Below are 19,361 nucleotides of genomic sequence, written 5' to 3' on the forward strand. Positions count from 1 at the left end.
AACTAAAATAAAACCATATTATATGCAGTTTAAGATTCGGCTAACCATTTTCGTCACAATATATATATATATATATATATATATATATATTTATAGAAGTCTATAAACAACACTGGGAGAAAAAAAAATAATTAAGAAAATAGAAAAAACTAAAACTACAGGTCCAAATTCGCATCGCGTTGTAGATCTGCAACTCTCGGGTTTCGTCATCCATCAATTCAATCCTCTCTTCTTCGATTCGTTTTCGAGGTCCAAATTGTCCTCGCAGGTCAGCTCCTCTTCTTCGATGCATTTCCCTTCCTCTCATTCTTTCTCCGTATTTCAATTCTCTTTTCGCAGTTTCCATTTCCATTCTCCAAAATTTTAGGGTTTTCAGATTCTGCAAATACCGTAGATCTTGATTCGCACCATGAAAACCACGCTTCTTTTCTCTCCTTCAACTTTTCTAATCGGAATCTATGTAAACTGAACCTTACCATTATTAGAATGTGAGCATATGATTTATAAGCTACACGTTTATCGTTATGCATGTAATTTTATTGTCGTTTAATTTGCGTATGTCTGTGTGTGCAATGGTGTGTGGATCTATTTTATGCTTATATTCGTCGGATTTGGAGCGAATTGGTTGGTTGTAAGCGTCGTGTGTGGTTTTTTGTTTTGCAGATTGTGAGTTGAATGGAAGGAACTGGAGGCAGCAGTGCCTCGGCTGCTGCACCCGTGAACCAATGGTGGCAGGAATTTTCGAAGCTATTTCAATATTATCTGGATAAATCCACGCCGCACGCTACTTATAGATGGATTGGGAGTTTGGTTATTGTGTCGATCTTTGTTTTGCGGGTTTTTTATGTCCAGGGATTTTACATTGTGTCTTATGGATTGGGAATCTATCTGCTGAATCTGTTGATTGGGTTTCTGTCACCGTTGGTCGATCCTGAGCTGGAGCCCTCTGATGGACCTTTGCTGCCGACTAAAGGTTCTGACGAGTTCAAACCGTTCATTCGCCGACTGCCTGAGTTTAAGTTCTGGTAATTTAGGAATTTTGTTGTGTGGGTGGTTTAGTACTAACATTTTCATGAAAAAAATATGAACATTGTCGTTTGCCCCCTGAAACCTGCTTTAATAATTTTGAAGCAATCTCTTTAAAGAAAACTTGGATTCAATGTGAGTTTCATGTTAATAGTTGCTTCAATGTCTCTTGTTCATACTCAGTCTTTTTTATCGGTGAATATTTGACTTGTAACTTTTGTAATGTTCATCTGTCATTTCGTTTATTTGAATATGACTCCGAGTCATTTCTGTATTTCATGTGGCACTTACCTTTATAGAGGTAATGTAAGTTTTACAGAGGTGATAGCTATGAGGAAAATGTTTCTCTAATCTTTCCATTTGCCTTACCAGAAAACATTGTTGTTATCGCAGAAAATAACTATGTGTTTGGGAAATGCAAAAAAATTAACTAGTTGTGCCCAGCGTCGACTGCATTTAATTATTCAATATCGGTTAATTGCCAGACATTTTGCTGCAAGATTTTAGTCATTGGCATTGCATAAAGAAGCTGATAATTGTATGGGAAACAATATTTTATCTTTTGAAATGGTACATGAAAAATGAATTTTCTATTTATATTATTCTCTATTGAACAAACTGTTGCTTATCTTTCATGTCTTACTTATTTTCCTGGTTTGATCAGTCATATGGAAAACTTTTGAACATATCTGTTGCATGATGCATCATACTATTTGGCTGGGTTGGTTTGTCAACCTTAATCTTATTGTGTTGGTTTATCTTTCAAGTTTTCAAACAAAATTCTCTGGAATTATGTTTCTTTAATTAGTTCCGAAATATTTGTCTCAATAATCACTTAAATGTTTTTAAATTTGAAATAGATAACTATTTGTCCTGACAAATTTCACACTTCCTGAAGACTTAGTTTTAAAAATCCAAATGACAACATAGTATTAGGAAAGTATTATTGCTTAACAAAATATGTGAACATCCCCTTGCTCCTTTTGAAAAATGAGTTATATGGAGCAAAACCTGTGTCAATGTTGTTGACTGATATTATATAACTGGAATAACTTCATAGATGAGTATGATGCGCGTGAGTTGATTTGTTTAATTATTCTTTCTCGAGAGAGAGGCTGGTGCTATTTATGCTCATCCCTTTATTTTTGTTTAACAAGTAAGATATTATCATGCTAAAAGCCTACCTGTGTCTGTTGGAAACAGTTCAAAGAAATCACCATTTATGGATGAGGATATTGATTTGAGATGTTGTTGGCTGTAGGTATTCTTTCACAAAGGCTTTCTGCGTAGCATTTGTGATGACTTTCTTTTCTGTGTTTGATGTTCCTGTGTTTTGGCCAATATTACTCTGTTATTGGGTTGTCCTGTTTGTCCTTACTATGAGGCGCCAAATTGCACACATGATCAAATACAAATACATACCATTCAACATTGGGAAGCAGGTAACCTTACTCTTAAATTGGCTCTCATCAATTTACTTTTCGCCCCTGTAATTTGTTTTGTACATTTTGTCCAGTACAGGCAACATTTACTTTGTCTGTATCATTGACCTGAATGATAGTAATGTATTTTGTTTTAATGTGTTGTAGAAATATACTGGCAAAAGATCCTCTGCAAGTAGCAGTGGCAGTCGTGCAGACTGAAGCTTGGTTTTGTTGTGACTTGAAAAATGCAAATCTCATAGTTAGGTTTTGTGGACATCCAGGGTAGATTTTTCCCTTTTATTTGAAGGAATTTGTAGTCAGAGTATGACGGATGCCAATATGCAGTTACAGAAATATTATCTGTGTTCCACTCAGAAGACATCCTAATGCAGGCTTTGAACGTCAATGTGGATATACATTAGTATTTGATTCAGTTTTAGATTTCATCGCAAATCTAGATTGTATTGCGATGCTGCAGACCATGATTTGAAGACAAACTTCGTATAGCACTCATTTTTTTCCTGTTCAAGGAAAAACTATTTGCCTTTTTTGTTCATGCGTCTTATAAGGTTGTAAGATGAACTGGCAGTTTGACAATATCTCTACCCGTGTATTTTTTTTCTTTCCATTCAAAAGTAAATTCTATTTATGGCTACGGCCGGGCTTTTACTTTTATCATTTTTTGCAGCTTTTGAAACTGTCTAACATTGCTCATCGAAAAATTAACATTTTAATAGATCCATTATTGTTAAATTAGCACAAAAGGTTTCTCTTGCTCTTATTTTATTGTGATGCTTTGTATGGCCTCTCTTTATCAAAAGCTTATCGAGAATATTGAAGAATTAGGTTAACTTTGAATTTTGGTGATGAGATGGTTTACGTATTTTTATGTTTGAATAAACGCTAATTATGTATGTATGAATTTATTTAATCTTGAAATAAAAACCAAAGCTTTGATCCAAACTTGAGTGTTCTTTTGAAATATCTTTTACAATAATTTAGACATTAAATAATTTATTATAATTTGAAATAATCATTATTATTAATTTGTTAAGAGAGTTGATCTGGGAAGTACTCAGATATTTAAACAAACCTACTTTAATATGCATCTTTATAAATTAAATTCATATGTATCTTTATAAATTTAAAACTTTCATATTTACCTTTTGTGGAATTAAATTGCAGTGGAGAGCATTCATTAATTTTCGAATGGTAATAGTGTGAAAAGAAAGCCTAACTCCAATAAGTTGTTTAAGACTAGTGAAGTCAAATATTTGTCCTACATTCGTGAAGGTAGCCGTAGTGGATTGAAAACCATATCAACAGGTTCTACGTCTTACAAATAAGTTATATCTTGTTTAGACAATTTTTGAAATGATACCTTTATTTCCATGTCTCTTCGCCACTTTATCATCTACTTTAGTTTAACATTTCTGTAAAATAAAAATCCAAATCGTTTATGGATTACAATTGGAACCCCTCCCTCCTTTTACGATTTTCAATTTAACTTCTATATAATTTTGTCCACATATATCTTGAATACATAATCCGGAATGTTAAATAATTTACTTTTAGTTTTGGATTGTCCAAATAAGGAAATGAAAATGTTATTTTATATTGTACAATTTAGAAGTCAATTTTATTTTCAAATTATGCAGTGAAATACATTTGTTTTTTTATTGTGTTTCATAATGTACAATTTGAAAGTCAAAATTTTGTATTTGCATTTTAGAATACAAATTTTACTTTTGGATTGTAAATTTTAGAACACAATCCACAAAACAAATTTGTGTTTTGAATTCTACAATCCAATAATCTTAAAATAAAATTTTGTATTTTGGATTATATATTTAAGAAGTTTAAGTTGTGCAATTTATTGTAAGTTATTTTTCAAAGTCAATATTTATGTTGTTTAATTGCAATACAATATCAAGTATTACATTAGTTTGTAATCACTCTTTCTATTACTTTGTTGAATATAGAAATGAGATCTCAATTTTGGAGCAAAATAACATATGAAGTGGATAAGTTGTCTAGCATGTATGAGTATGACATTGTGGAGTTTGTGCCAACAAAAGATCAATTTGTTTGAGGAGGTGAGTTAACTAAATATGTATATTATTTGTAAGAAGTGTGACACAAGGCATATACTTATGTTGTATTATTTTTGCATATGTATTTAGTATGTAGGATGACTTACTTGAATGGGTGCGTATGATAACATTTTGACTTGGTTTTGTAATTGTTATTTTGAAGTCTGATACGAAAAACATATAACAAGAAATAAATATATGTGTGTTGTTAAGTTCTAAAAGGACTGATAAGTATATGAAACATAACAACAATTTACTGATCATTATAATTGATACAAAAGCATGTGATTGCCCTTTTACATTATGGGGTAAATCAGTTCACAATGGAGAATAATGGACGTTGAAGGTGATATGTGACAGTCAAAGTCATGAATTAACTGATAAATTACTTGGTCACCCTTATGTCTGATAAATTAAAATCTAATGAGTATTTCTTGGTCATTAACATTATTAAAAGTTTAGTGAAATCGATTTTTTTTACTTACTCTAAATGAGAGTAGTGAGGACAATGTTACCACAATAAATCAAGTGTACAATGTCAAATATGTAGAAGATCATATAGAAGATCTAAAACTAAAATACAACAACTAATGATATTATTAATGTCACAATTATATTAATCGAAGCATGTGTAATAAGTTTTCATAGGTTGTTACAAATGTCTTTTGGACTCATTATAATTTAGTAAAATTGTTGAACGATAAGTAATTTGAATGTTATTAAGTTATTTGCTTATTTCACCTATTAATACTAACATTGGTGTATTTACAGGATAGTATAGACAAATGAGTGACTATAACCGATACCAGATACGTGATTATGATTGCTATTAAATATAATGTTGTATTGACGTGTTTATCAATAAAGCAAAACATGACGATATTCTCATTACTAAGTAAACATGTCACGAATGAATGTGAGTCTACATCGACTTATATGTATTTGACATGTGTATGGTTCACATTTTATTTAGGTATTTTCAAACATATGTGGTCCTTTTCTCCATCCTTAGTTGCAATTAATATGGATTACAATATAAGTTTATGAAACTTTTGCAGATGATATTGCAGAATAATTGTCCCATACACATAAAAAAGAACAACTTATTTTAACTATTTTTTAAAATAAGAATGAATTCCAATCTGTAATGTATTTTAAAAAATAAAATACTTTTTATTTTACAATCCATAATGCAATTATAAATTTAGAAATAATTTTTGAATTGTATAATTCAAAGTGTATACAATTTTAAAAAAAATAAATTTCAGATTATGCATTGTGGAAACTTAATCCATAGTGAAATTAAAAGTACTAGAGATTTTTTTTTTTAAAAATGAACTCTAACATAAAACCAACACATCAAAAAAATGAGTGACCAAGGCATTCTTGACAAATGACATTGAGTTCCATCAGTGGGTATGGAACAAGTGAAAGAAGAAAAAGTGGATAAGAAGAGAAAAAAAAGGTAGGTTTAAAACACATATGTCATTAAGGACACTTTGGCATTTTCACTATCTCATTCGGGTGCATATTGAATTTATGGGAGTGTAGAAAGAAATTACTTATTCATCTAAGATATTTTCAGCCCAGCACAAAATTTAGATTAAGTAAATTTAAGTGGGCCAAAAAATTGTGCCGGGCCATTTCATTTAAATTCAGCCCAATATTAAAAAACAAGGCTTACTCGGTCGGATATAACGGTTAATAACACATTGGAAGAGTGTTTCTTCTTCAACTGCGTGTCCCAAAACCCTAACAAAAACCCGTAGTTGCAGTGCGGTGCATCAATGGGGAAAGCGAAGGGGAAGCACCGTTTGGACAAGTACTATCACTTAGCGAAAGAGCATGGTTACAGGTCTCGAGCATCATGGAAGCTGGTCCAGCTCAATTCCAAGTTCCAATTCCTCGAGTCCGCACGCTCCGTCCTCGACCTTTGCGCCGCCCCCGGAGGCTGGATGCAGGTGGCTGTGCAGCGCGTCCCCGTAGACCACCTCGTCATCGGCGTGGACCTGGCACCCATCGCGCCCATCCGCGGTGCCATCGCCATCCAGGAAGACATCACCAAAACAGAATGCAAGTCCCGCATCAAGAAGCTCATGGGCCAGCACGGATGCCGCGCCTTTGACGTCATTTTGCACGACGGCTCTCCCAATATCGGCGGCGCCTGGGCTCAGGAAGCCATGAGCCAGAATGCCCTCGTCATCGATGCCGTCAGATTAGCTACTCAGTTCTTAGCGCCCAAGGGTATCTTTGTCACCAAAGTAATCATTCATCTGTTTCCTATTCTTATTCTGATCATTATAATTATTGTTGTTGTAATTATTATTTATTGCTCCTTTTTTGCGTGATAGATTTTCAGGTCGCAAGATTACAGCTCCGTGGTCTATTGCCTGAAGCAGGTGATGTGATGGTTTTTATAATTGAAAAGCAGTTGTACTTGTGATTTTGGGCGGTTTGGTGGAGTTGTTGAGATTTGTTTGTTGATTTTTTTTTGTCTCAGTTGTTTGAGAAGGTTGAGGTGGATAAACCTGCGGCTAGTCGATCTGAATCTGCTGAGATATATGTTTTGGGGCTTAGGTACAAGGCTCCTGCCAAGATTGATCCGCGACTTCTTGATGTGAAGCATCTCTTTCAGGGGTCTGTGGAACCGCAGCCTAAGGTAATCATTCTGTTTTTTTTTTTGTGGATACTGGGTTGGCAATTTTTGTTTTTGTTCCTCTTTGGTTAGGATTGGTTTTATCTGTTGGTGATTGGTGAATCATCTGTGCAGGTGGTGGATGTACTTAGAGATACTAAGCAGAAAAGGCATCGTGACGGGTAACTACTGCTTCATTGCAAGGCTTGTTTTGACTTTTAATATGTTTGCTTTTTTTGTGAGTTACCTTTTTAAATTCATTTCAAGGCTTGGTCTTGCATAACAAATTATTTTTGAATGATTGTTAAGACATTCTGATAAACAGAGAGTACTAGGAATGTGAAAATCTTGGCAGTTTATTAGCTACTCCATTGCAAGGCTTGGTTTGACTTTTAATATGTTTGTTTTTTTGTGATTTACCTTTTTAAATTCTTTGCAAGGCTTGGTCTGGCATAACTAATTATTTTCGAAGGATTCTTAAGGCATCCTGATAAACAGAGAACACTAGGAATGTGAAAAACTTGGCAGTCTATTAGCTACTTTAGTTGATTTTATATACAAATAGCATACTTATTGTTCGCCATCCCTCTAGGTTCTCGCCTTTTAATTTTAGTTTTGTGCTCTAAACATAGTCTGGTACATACTGTAGACTTGTTTGCTAACTTCTTCACTACTGCAGTTATGAAGATGGAAACACTACTTTAAGGAAGATGTCTTCAGCTTCAAATTTCATTTGGTCAGATTCTCCTCTGGAGATCCTTGGTTCAGTCACTTCTATCACCTTTACTGATGCAGCTGATTTACCAATCAAGGATCATGAGCAAACAACTGAAGAGGTATTTTGTTTGAATATGTGAGATGCAATCATGCATTTTCTGTAATCAGTGGAGATTTAGACAAAATCAGTATTGTGAATTTTAATTTTAATGTGGTTGTTTTTGCAGGTCAAATCTCTCTGCGACGATTTAAGGGTTTTGGGGAAGCAAGATTTCAAGCATCTTCTAAAGTAACTACATGATTTGAAATATTACTCAATGAAATGGAGGAGCTTATGTGTGGGGTTTTGATGTTGTTATTTGTCACATGTAGGTGGAGGATTCACATTAGAAAAGCTCTTTCACCAACTCAAAAGCCTGATCCTACTACTAAAGAACAGACAAAAACTGAGCAGAAGGTGGATGAAGAAGATATATTACTCAATGAAATGGAGGAGCTGACTAATGTGATGGACCGCAAGAAGAAACATGCAAAGAAGCTTCTTGCTAAAAGAAGAGCCAAGGTTTTGTTTTTAGCTCTGAACTTCCATTGATTTTGTTGTTATTGGATATGCACATGAATAACTTTTGGAATCTATGCAACATCATTGTTAATATCAATGTTAAATAGCCATTATAGCACCACCATAATGCTACGATGTGGTTTTTTTACCCCTTATGGGAGGCCTGCCTTGGACCACAACGGAGTGTTTTTATGGTGGAATTTTTGCTTTTCTGCCATTGATCACTCTGGTTAATGTTTATTTGCAGAATAATGATGTGATTTTTTACAAAATAATAGATGATGTTTAGTCTGACAAAGAAACTCATTAATCACACTGCTCCATAACAGATTTTAATCCAATCATGACATTTTAGGCTCTATTTTTCTGTTAATTTCTTTTTCAAGTAGATGAGATCAAGCTGATTCACTGCTTTGATGATTTGAATCTTGCAGGACAAGGCACGAAAAGCAACAGGGATGCAAATGGATGCAGTTGAAGATGGTTATGTAGATCAGGAGTTGTTTTCTCTCGCCTCTATAAAGGTTTGCTTTAATCTTTTTCATTTCTCTTGGTTTGAAAAATGATATAACCTGTTGAAGTGCATCAACTGTTTTTTCATTTTAAACTCCTTCTTTTCCTCTTTAGAACTCCCCAAAAGCACAGGTTGTTTGCTTGATATATACCTTTCCTTTGTAACCGGGAGATCTAGAATAGTGTCAGATTACTAATGTTGGGCAACATTTAAGGAGTACTTTACTAATCCTTCAACTCTATATGGGCACATGTACAGAAAGCAGACTTTTAGAGTTACATATTTATTTTTATGTCTGCATATTGTAATCTATATATCCCTTCCTTCGTAGTGTAAAAAAAGAGATTGAGGACACCTCTCACATTTTTGTAATGGGTTCATTCTTTCTTGGGGTTTTAGGGTAAGAAAGATCTGGTAGCTGTTGACAACACTGAGTATGAAGGTGACGAGGGTGAAGTAGAAGATAGTGAGAATGAAGATATCCATGAAATCCCAGGGCGTTCATCCAGTGACTTGGAAGATTCTGATGAGGAGCGTAAAAGGTGAATGACAGGTTCTTTTGATGGTTGCTCATACTCTGTTATGTTAGCATTTACTCTTGAAATTTTCCTTCACAATCTGTGTTGATTTTTAATCAATGTTATACTGATATCAGATACAATGAGCAAATGGAAGATTTGTTGGATAAAGCTTATGAGAAGTTTGTCATCAGAAAGGAAGGAAGTTCAAAGCAGCGGAAGCGAATTAAAAAATCCTATGATGCAGACGCCGAACTTTTGGAGGTACGCATTGTTTCCTTTTTCACGGTTTTGTTTACTTAAACGTTCACTATGTTAGAGGTTTATATACTACGAGATTGAGAACTGAGATTACAATTGATTATTGAAAATCCTTCCATATTTGAACGCCAGGACAGAGGGAACACCATTATATAATCCACACTTTTGTTTCAAGTATCCATTAATTTATTCCCTTGCCCCTTTCTTACATCCAAAGAAACCTTCAGGGTGCACTTTGAAGCTTGCTGCTAATATAAACATGTTTGTTTTTTGTATTCTGTTCTCTAGGTACTTGTTGAATCTCTTTAGGAATGTATTCTTGTTATGTCAAATGTGTGTTATTTTATTGTTTACAAACATGGAATGATGCTTCTTTTTGTTTAGAGCCATTGAATTCTTTAACATGTAGATCATGACCTTTTGGCCGTGTAGGGCGGTGAGGATGATATTGCTCAATCTATGTATGATTCGGATGAAGATCAGGGTGAGCAAGAAGCAAATCCATTGATGATGCCACTTAATGACGGTGCTGAACTCACCCAAGAGGAGATAACAAATAAGTGGTTTAGTCAGGATGTCTTTGCTGAAGCTGCAGAGGAAGGAGACTTTGAGAAGGATGAGAGTAAAGATGAAATGGATGTAGATGATGAGCCTAAGGAGAAGAAATCCATTGCCAAAAAGGTCAAAGAAAATAAAACAGCAGCTCCTGCAGTGGAGGATCACCCTGAACCTCAAGCATCATCCAAGAAAGCAGATGATTTTGAAATAGTTCCTGCGCCTGCCACTGATTCAAGTGATGATGATTCATCCTCTGATGAGTCGGAGGAAGATATCGAAGCCAAAGCTGAGATATTGGCTTATGCTAAGAAGTTGGTGAGAAAAAAACAACGAAATCAGATATTGGATGATGCATATAACAAGTACATGTTTGATGACGAAGGATTGCCCAAGTGGTTTCTAGATGAAGAGAAGAAACACCGCCAACCAGTAAAGCCTATTTCGAAAGAGGAAATGGCTGCAATGAAAGCGCAATTTAAAGAAATTGATGCCCGGCCTGCAAAGAAGGTGGCGGAGGCCAAAGCACGAAAGAAGCGTGCTGCAATGAAGAAGCTTGAGAAGGTACGGAAGAAGGCGAATGCCATATCAGATCAAACAGAGATATCTGATCGTTCGAAGAGGAAGCAAATTGAACAACTCTATAAAAAGGCTGTTCCGAAGAGGCCTAAAAAGGAATATGTAGTTGCAAAGAAAGGTGTACAAGTAAAGACTGGCAAAGGAAAAGTCCTTGTTGATCGAAGAATGAAGAAGGATGCTAGGAAACGTGGACAGGGTAGGGGAGGAAAAGGAGGTTCCAAGGCGAAGAAGGGAGGCAAGGCTCCAAAGGGCAAAGGAGCTTCTAAGGCCTCCTCTGCCAAAAAGGGAAAACAGAGGACTAAGGAATAAATAAAAATAGATTGATACTTGATCATCTTCAGAGTTCAAATTAATGGCTTTGCCTAGTTTTCTAGGCCTATTTTTTGTTTTTCATTTGCTTCCTGCTTGTTATTGTGCAATTGATATTATAAATTAAAGAATGGAGGTTTTTGTCCTTCATAAAGGAAAACGGCAATGTAATCTTAGTTTCGAAATTAATTATGGATTAGTGGCTTTAAATGTTGCAAGTAAATTATCCTTACTCAAAAGTAAATTATCTTAGTAGCTGAGTCGTTTAAATTTTATTGTCATTATTATATACGAAAGAATTTTGTTATCATAAAATAGTTGAAATGCCCCTTTCTAATCAAAGTGAACATGTGTCTTGAAAAAATAATTATCATTCTCATGGGTGTTAAGTAAAATATGACATGCTTTTTGATTTTTCATTGGTGTCTGGAGAATTCAGTCCATGTCCATGATCAGTAAGTTTCTATGAGAACTGTTGACAATAATTTTTGGGGCATTCTTTTCAATACATCACATTATTATAGATCATAGTTAAAAGATTTTTTTTATAGGTATAAATAAGATTAATTATAGGAGGTTGGTTCTCCTTCTCACTCTTGTTTCTTTAACTAACTTGATCCTTTTTCCTTTCTATATGTAATAAAGAGACAAAAGTAATTTTTTAGTGTCAAATAATAATAAAAATTAAAAACAATAATTTTAATTTTTTGAAGTATGAAAACAAAAAAAAATATTAGGACTGATTCACTCACAATTAGGATGACAAAGTGGGATGTCAGGCGGATTAGCCCGTTTTGGTAAAAAAATAAAGGATGAGTGAAATTTTTTAACGACTGTTTCTTCTGCACCTCCATATATTCTTCTCCCACTTCCATACATTTTTATATTTTCAAAAATACCTTTCTATAATATTTTTGAATTATATAATTTAGAAATCTTTTTTTAAATTTTTAATTAGTTTATAAATTACATAATTCGGAAGTCTTTTTATTAAATACATGATTAGTTTTCAGAGATTATATATTTTTATATGGTGTATGAAAGTGGGCGAAGAACCTATAAAGATGATGGTATAAAGATGATGGTATAAAGATGATGGAGGTGCACGAAAAAACAGTCTTTTTTAACTCCTGGCCCACTCAAGCCTCCGTCCCGCATAACCCACCACCAATAACCAATGAGGGTGGGGCTGGCCCGCAAAAAAAAAAAGGCAAAAAAAAAAGAAGAAAAAATGTGTGATTGCCGCTGCTACTGCACAAACACATCTAGATTTTCTTCCTTCTTCATCACATTCACGGTCACCGCCGCCGCTGTCGCGCCGCTCCGGTACCGCTCCGTCTGCTACGCTATAACGGAGGCACACACGCGCACGACCATGAGACGAACCTCCACCGTCGCGCTGCTCCGCTCCGTTGCCGCGCCGCAGTTGCTCCGTTGTCGCGTCACTGCCGCTCCGCTGCCACGCCACTACCGCTCCGCTGTCGCGCCGTTGCTGCACCGCTCCACGCAAGTTAGAAAAAAAATGCTGGCTGGCCCGCAAATCCGCGGGTTGACTCCTATGCGGGGCGGGCCAACCCGACCCGCATTTTGCAGGTCAACGCGGGGGCGCTTTGCCATCCCTTTTATATAACCCTAAAAAGCTGAATAGAGATATAGACAGAGAAGGAAGGTGATTTGTTAGTATGGAAAAGAGCAAGATATTGATAATTGGGGCAACAGGAAGTTTGGGATACCATTTAGCCGAAGCAAGTCTGAAGTTTTGTCATCCAACATTTGCTCTTGTTAGACACTCTGCATTCTCTCACCCTCACAAAGCCCAAAAGCTTCACTCCCTCTCTCTAGCCGGAGCCACCCTTCTCAAAGTCTCTCATCTTATTTCTTTTCCTTTTCTCTTTCAATTTCTTGTTCTTATGATCGAATTTGGACATTTTTATGGTCAGGGTTCGCTGGAAGATGAAACCACCATTGCGGAGGCTGTCAGCCTTGTAGATGTGGTCATTTGTGCCGTTTCAGCTAAACAATCTCTGCTTCAAAAGCTCCTTATCCGAGTTATCAGACAACTTGGTTCTATTAAGGTTAACTTATAACATAGATTTAATTTTAGATTCTTTTCATTATTTGACCAATTCTTATTGATTCTGGCTTATTTACTTATTCATCGGTTTTTGGGTCTTACCAGTTTAATCCAATTTTGAGAAACTGACAAGTTAGGGGTGGTTTTTAGTGAAGTATTCCTTTTTAGTTTTTATGCAATTCTAAGTTTTTATTTTAGTATTTGTTTATTATTTAAATTTATGAATTTTTGCTTTAATATAATGAAAAGTTCTGGCATTAACAAATCCAAAAGTGTATGGCTGTCTAAATTTAAATAATAATATCTAAAAAGATCAAAGACTTCATACAAAATTATAAAAGGTGAGGAGCTTGATGAAGATAAAATTATGCTTTTACAGTATAAACCTACAGTATTCTAATTGGATAACAAGACAAACATAACCTATAAAATTGTATACAATTTTTGTCCTATCTTTTATTTCGAGAAGACTAGCTGATAGGTTCTGCATGTTCTCAAGCTGTTATAGTCTACCTTTTTCCTTTCTAGAGAAATTGCTTTCTTAATCTTTATACTTTCAATCCAACGTGCTTAAAGTTCTTTCTTGTATTATTTTATATTTGTTCTTCAAACAGTTTTACTCACTCTTAATTTTAAAAAACTTGATGAGTTCTTAAAAAACTAAATCTACGTGTTTTTAAAATTTTGAAATATCAAATTTATCACTTAAAGAAAACGAATTTATCAGATATTAAAGTATAGAATCTTGTAGGTCAGATTCAAAGACCAAAACCACATTTTTTTCCTCTTTTCTGTTCTTTCGTGTATGTAGCCAGAGTTCTCAATATCCATCTATGTATGGATTAAGCATAGTTTTCTTACGTTATTTGAGTTGTTAAATGTGTTAAATAATCTGTTGTTAATTGATTTTGGGCCTCAGAGATTCATCCCATCTGAATTTGGATCAGATCCTACCAGGGCTCACGTGTCAGAGCTTGATGATTTGCATAATTTCTATGCACCCAAAATTGAAATCCGTCGACTTCTGGAGGCTGAGGGCATTCCACACACTATCATCTCATGCAATTTCTTCATGAGGATTTTGCTTCCTTCTCTTGCTCAGCCAGGCTTAGATGCTCCTCCAAGGGACAAGGTCACTATATATGGTGATGGGAATACAAAAGGTATGCTCATCAATCAAGCATTGTTACTCTTTTACTTCCTACTTGGTAGTTTACCGAGTAACCACCTTTTCTAATCTTTGAAAATGTAGTGTTGTAATAGTTTTTAAAATTAAAGAAATTTAAAAGAATTCCTCAAAGTACACTTCATCAATTGTATTTAGTTTCAAAAAGCTTCACTTAAATGATACATATACATGGATCAAAACTAAAACTTTAGAGATTTATTTCAAAACTTAGTAGTAGTTGCAGGGAGTAATGTGATACGAGTTACACTTTAGGTACCAAATCATAATAATTTATTAATTATTCAGCAATGGGTTCTTTGCAGGTGTCTTCATGAAGGAAAGTGATGTTGCTGCATTCACTATCAATACAGTTGACGACCCTCGTACCTTAAATAAAGTGCTGTATTTGAGACCCCCAGGAAACGTCTGTTCTTTGAATGAGCTGGTTGAAATGTGGGAGATTAAGATTGCCAAGAAGCTTGAGAGATTGCATGTCTCTGAAGGAGAGTTGCTCCAGAAAATAAAAGGTGTTATATATACTTTGTAATTATTATACATCTCTTTGTCAGTTAAAACCATAGGAGGCATTTTAGATCATCTCATACAATAAGTGAAACTCTAAGAGATATTATGACAAAATCTTATCGTAGAAGGAAAAGTGAGAGAAAAATTCTAACAAACGCCTTTTTATTTCCTTTATGGCATTGCAGGAACTTCTTACCCTGCCAACTTTGAAATGCTCTTCATATATTCTGCTTTCATAAAGGGAGATCACACATACTTTGATATTGAACCACCCTCTGGTGTGAATGGTACACAACTATATCCACATCTGAAATATACCACAATCAGTGAATTCTTAGACACACTAGTTTAGGCTTTATTTGAGAATGCTGGGATATGTGCAGTGACATACTGTTACTTAGAAATTTTCCCTTTTTCTACAAGTTATGTTTATTTATTTTACTTCTTTCTAAGAACAAGTTAAAATTGTATATATCTGTGTTGGACAAACTAAAAGGGCAATGCCTTGCTCTGTTTCTTGCTGCTCTCAAATTGGCTAGAAGTTTCTAAATGGTTGACATAAAATTAGATAGAAACTTACGTTGCACAACAGTGGAGCAGGATAGAAATTTATCTTGGATTTGTTTTCAGCTTGGTTGTTAAGATATAAAATAAAAACTTTCACCCTTTTGCACACATGAATAAAATCAGTAAAATCGTGCTTCAGCCAATAAATCATTTATGAAGGAAAATAAGTAGTCTCTTGCCACAAAAAGAGGCAATAATAAACACTTACAAACATTGATTTTATTACAAGACTTTAATGGACATGTGACAGAACTAGAATTGCTTTAGCGTCTCCAGACACTAACTCTATGATTCTTTATTTGGAGAACTAAGTTTTACAGTAAGAAAATATATCCTAACTCTGTTTTATGTATCATTAAGCAAAACCAACACGTACATACAGATAAATATACTAGAATTTTCACTCCTCCTTCCAATTAATGAATATTCTATATATCGTTAACCAGTATAAGCTGGTTCAAGTAAAATGGCGTGCAAGCATCATTATGAAGGAAGAACTCGTCTAAAGTGGTGTATTTAACGTCAGGATATAGCATTGAAGCGTCAACTCCAAATGAAGGCTTAATTTCATAGTTAGTGTGATCTCCCTTCATATATGCAGAGTGGCAAATTGACAGACCCATGTTTCTGGGGAATGAAGATTCTACAAGAACAAGAAATTGCAATTATCAGCACAAACACATATTTAGAAACCCTTTGCGCAATAATTTCAAGCTAACCAAAGGACTTGATTTGTGAAGTGAAAGAAGCAAGTTAACCATACATTTCTTTCAACTAATAGGACACATGTCGAACATGCACTATAATTCACTGGACACTAACCTTTAATAATCTTCAAAACTTTATCTTCTGATACATAAACTCTCTTAAGAATTTCACTGTGATGCTTCTCCCAGAGAGATACAAGGTCATTGTATGACAAGGTGTTACCAGGTGGTCGGACATAGAGAATTTTGTTCAAGGTTCTTGGATCATCAACACTTCTAATGGTGTAAGTGGCAACATCCTCTTCCGTATTAAGAACAACTGTAAATGAAACAAAAGTTAATAGGAAGATTTGTGATATATAAACTCTTAATCCAAATGAAAATCAGGGTATAATAAAAAAATCAAATCGTGTGAAAAGTGAATCAAACTCTTCGTATAACAACATAAAATTGCGCAAAATCAAACTGAATTTAACCAAATCGTAAAAGGTTAAACTATTTTAAAAAAAATGAATTGGAGAATTTGTATAAAAACACAGACTGCTCCATGCATGCAAAAAAGTGTGTTTACGTACCTTTGGTGTTTCCATCCCCAAGAATAACAACAGTATCAAGTGGTGATGTTATGCCATGAAGATCTGACCAAGTGGGTAGGAAGTGTCCAGTGAAAAAGTTGGCCACCACATAGGTATAAGGAATTCCTTCAGCCTCAATGGTTCGACGAATTTGAACTTTACTGTCAAATATCTCGTGTCCTTCGTCTACAGCATGAGTTCGAACCACATCATTTCCAAACTCTGAAGGAAAGAACCTCTGCAAACAAATAACTACATCACAACAACTCCAACATGTTTGTCATGAAGAAATACAACCACAGTACTTTCTTCCAATGATATGGTAACATTGAATTCCAATCACTAAGTTATAAGCATCATCATGGTTTGCATGAAAGTGCATGCAAACATGTTGAAAAACAAAAACAGTAAATTTGGAGGTACCTTAACATTTCCGGCTTCCTTAATAGCAGAAATGATCTTATATTGAACATCTAACTGCGTGTGACTCACAATAGATATTACCACATCCACCTTCTTTATCGCCTCAACCAAACTCTGATGATCACGTACATCTCCCTGTGTATACATCAAACCCACAATTAAACAAAGTACTTTGCATAAAAAAACAGGAGAAAAAACCTGATGCAGTAATATTCCTGAAGAAAAACAGAAAAAGAAAATAGATAAAGATTGAGCATGTAAAAAATTGTTACGTACCAAAAGGAGGTTGACACCCAAGGTGTTGAATGTTTGAATGATGGATGATTTTGATGGATCAGAAAGAGTGGATTCTCGAACCAGGGCAAAGGTGGGGTGACCAGCCTTAGCACTTGCTTCCACCATGAACTTTCCCACAAACCCTGTTGCTCCAATTATCAGAATTTTGCTAGTGCCCACCTTTTCCATTGGAAATAAACAATGTTTCAACACAGAAATATTATGGAAGATTAGAGAAAGATTATGGAAGATTAGAGAAGAAGGAATATATCTTGCAACTCTATTTGCTATGAAGACTGCGCAAATGGAGTCCTTTATATATACACTGTCTTGCTCCCTTACGTGTCTTGTTTCTGCATTTAAATATAAATTAATATTTATCTGCAATTTGATTAGAAAAATAAAATAATATTTATCTGCAATTTGATTAGAAAATTTTTGCCTCCAGCACGATATCACTTTACAACCTTCTAATAATTTTACATCTTCATATTTTAATAATGTTTTTTTGTTCTATTTTTAATATGAAGCAACTGATTTGTAAACATATCATATTAAGACCCATTTGATTATGACGTCGTGAAAGAGAGATTAATTTGAAATTTTTAAAAACATTAATCACTTTAATCTAACAATACAAATTTTAGACAATTATCATTTAAGATATTAATATTAACTTTTCACATGATATGAAAATTACTTATTTTCGAAAATAGTTCAGATCAATTTAATATCTAATTTCATATAGTTGCATATTATTTATTTTATTTTCATGAAAACAAATTAAATAGAATGCTTAAAGAACACCAGTTATTTAAAATGTTCAGTTCTGACAATTGGTGATAAAAGTGGTCAAAATAGCGCACGTTTCTAGAAACTAATTGAAGACGTCCATGACTGTATATTCAACTGAAATTCTTTTTGGTTGAATTTTTTACATTAGAATATCAACAGTGTTAAAAACTAGTGTTTTTTTTAAAGATATATATTATTTTTAAAACACCCACAAAAACATCTTATTTTTTTTCTCTAATATCACTCATTGTATCTATATATACTTTTGTCATTTTTTCACTGCATGTTGAACAAAATTTGGAGTTAAAAGTCTTATAATTTGAACGTAAGTAAGAAAAACATGGCATATATGTTTGAATTGTTGTGAGTCTAGAATATAGAATGTTCTACGTCCCAAAAGAGTATTAGTCTTAAACTTTGTTTTGCAAATCAAGTTAGGCATGAACACGTATCTCATCATTTTCAAATATATGATTTATTTATTATGCTTAACAAGAGAAAATCATGAAATAAATATTAATTTTAAAAAAAATAATAATTGGTTGTTATAGTGATTAAATTAGATATCGTAGAGACTAAATTTTTTTTGGTTTCTAAATTATTTTCTATTATAATTAAATAGTTTCTAAATTGATATCTAATTAGTTACCAAAATTTTAACTATCAATTATTTAAATTTTAAATTTGGTAGCAAATATATTGGTAGCTAATTAGATATCAATTTAGAAATTCTTTAACAATAATAGAAACTAATTTAGAAACCTTTTTTTTTTTAATTTTTAAAATGGTCTCTAATTTAGTCACTATACCATTTGTCTATAAAATTTGTTTCTATTTCATAATTTTATTACAGTGTTAGTTCTATAAAATGGTGTTAAATAAAAAAAAATTAGTTCGTAATTAAAATAATTATGATATTTTTGTGAAACCCTAATTTTTTTTTACATTGATTAAAGTATTGCATTGAATTTATTACTTTATTGGAGAGGTGATTTACAAAATCTAACTAATATTTAATGACAAGTTACGTTATAATTGTCTCAATCAGATGTAAAAAA

The 19,361-nt window shown here is 33.8% G+C and overlaps 4 protein-coding genes across 5 annotated transcripts; 3 read left to right on the forward strand and 1 right to left on the reverse strand.

Moving 5' to 3' along the window:
• The first annotated feature begins 74 nt into the window (after positions 1-74).
• On the forward strand, positions 75-3,125 carry LOC137828229 (protein RER1B). The gene is made up of 4 exons (XM_068634712.2): positions 75-268; positions 664-1,025; positions 2,288-2,468; positions 2,616-3,125. The coding sequence occupies exons 2-4, from the start codon at positions 676-678 to the stop codon at positions 2,667-2,669; spliced, it is 585 nt and encodes a 194-aa protein (XP_068490813.1). The 5' UTR covers positions 75-268; positions 664-675; the 3' UTR covers positions 2,670-3,125.
• A 3,117-nt stretch (positions 3,126-6,242) lies between these two features.
• LOC137828219 (FtsJ-like methyltransferase family protein) lies at positions 6,243-11,347 on the forward strand. Its single transcript, XM_068634701.2, has 11 exons — positions 6,243-6,804; positions 6,895-6,942; positions 7,044-7,202; positions 7,314-7,360; positions 7,858-8,014; positions 8,123-8,184; positions 8,268-8,457; positions 8,892-8,981; positions 9,371-9,513; positions 9,627-9,753; positions 10,183-11,347. Exons 1-11 carry the CDS (start codon positions 6,331-6,333, stop codon positions 11,191-11,193), a joined length of 2,508 nt encoding a protein of 835 aa, XP_068490802.1. The 5' UTR covers positions 6,243-6,330; the 3' UTR covers positions 11,194-11,347.
• Positions 11,348-12,287: 940 nt separating this feature from the next.
• Positions 12,288-15,535, forward strand: LOC137826569 (NmrA-like negative transcriptional regulator family protein). 2 transcript variants are annotated; one of them, XM_068632587.2, is made up of 5 exons: positions 12,288-13,055; positions 13,134-13,268; positions 14,187-14,430; positions 14,759-14,962; positions 15,146-15,535. In XM_068632587.2, exons 1-5 carry the CDS (start codon positions 12,876-12,878, stop codon positions 15,310-15,312), a joined length of 930 nt encoding a protein of 309 aa, XP_068488688.1. In that variant the 5' UTR covers positions 12,288-12,875; the 3' UTR covers positions 15,313-15,535. The 2 variants fall into 2 exon arrangements, with proteins under 2 accessions (XP_068488688.1, XP_068488681.1); XM_068632580.2 differs by having other exon boundaries at positions 12,729-13,268.
• Positions 15,536-15,641: 106 nt separating this feature from the next.
• Positions 15,642-17,807, reverse strand: LOC137826583 (phenylcoumaran benzylic ether reductase Pyrc5). The gene is made up of 5 exons (XM_068632597.2): positions 17,509-17,807; positions 17,233-17,367; positions 16,810-17,047; positions 16,350-16,553; positions 15,642-16,170 (listed from the first exon to the last, which is right to left on the reverse strand). Exons 1-5 carry the CDS (start codon positions 17,695-17,697, stop codon positions 15,956-15,958), a joined length of 981 nt encoding a protein of 326 aa, XP_068488698.1. The 5' UTR covers positions 17,698-17,807; the 3' UTR covers positions 15,642-15,955.
• Between the last annotated feature and the right edge of the window lie 1,554 nt (positions 17,808-19,361).

This window comes from Phaseolus vulgaris, chromosome 11 (assembly GCF_051622355.1).
Source record: "Phaseolus vulgaris cultivar YP4 chromosome 11, ASM5162235v1, whole genome shotgun sequence".
NCBI classification, from domain to species: Eukaryota; Viridiplantae; Streptophyta; class Magnoliopsida; order Fabales; family Fabaceae; genus Phaseolus; species Phaseolus vulgaris.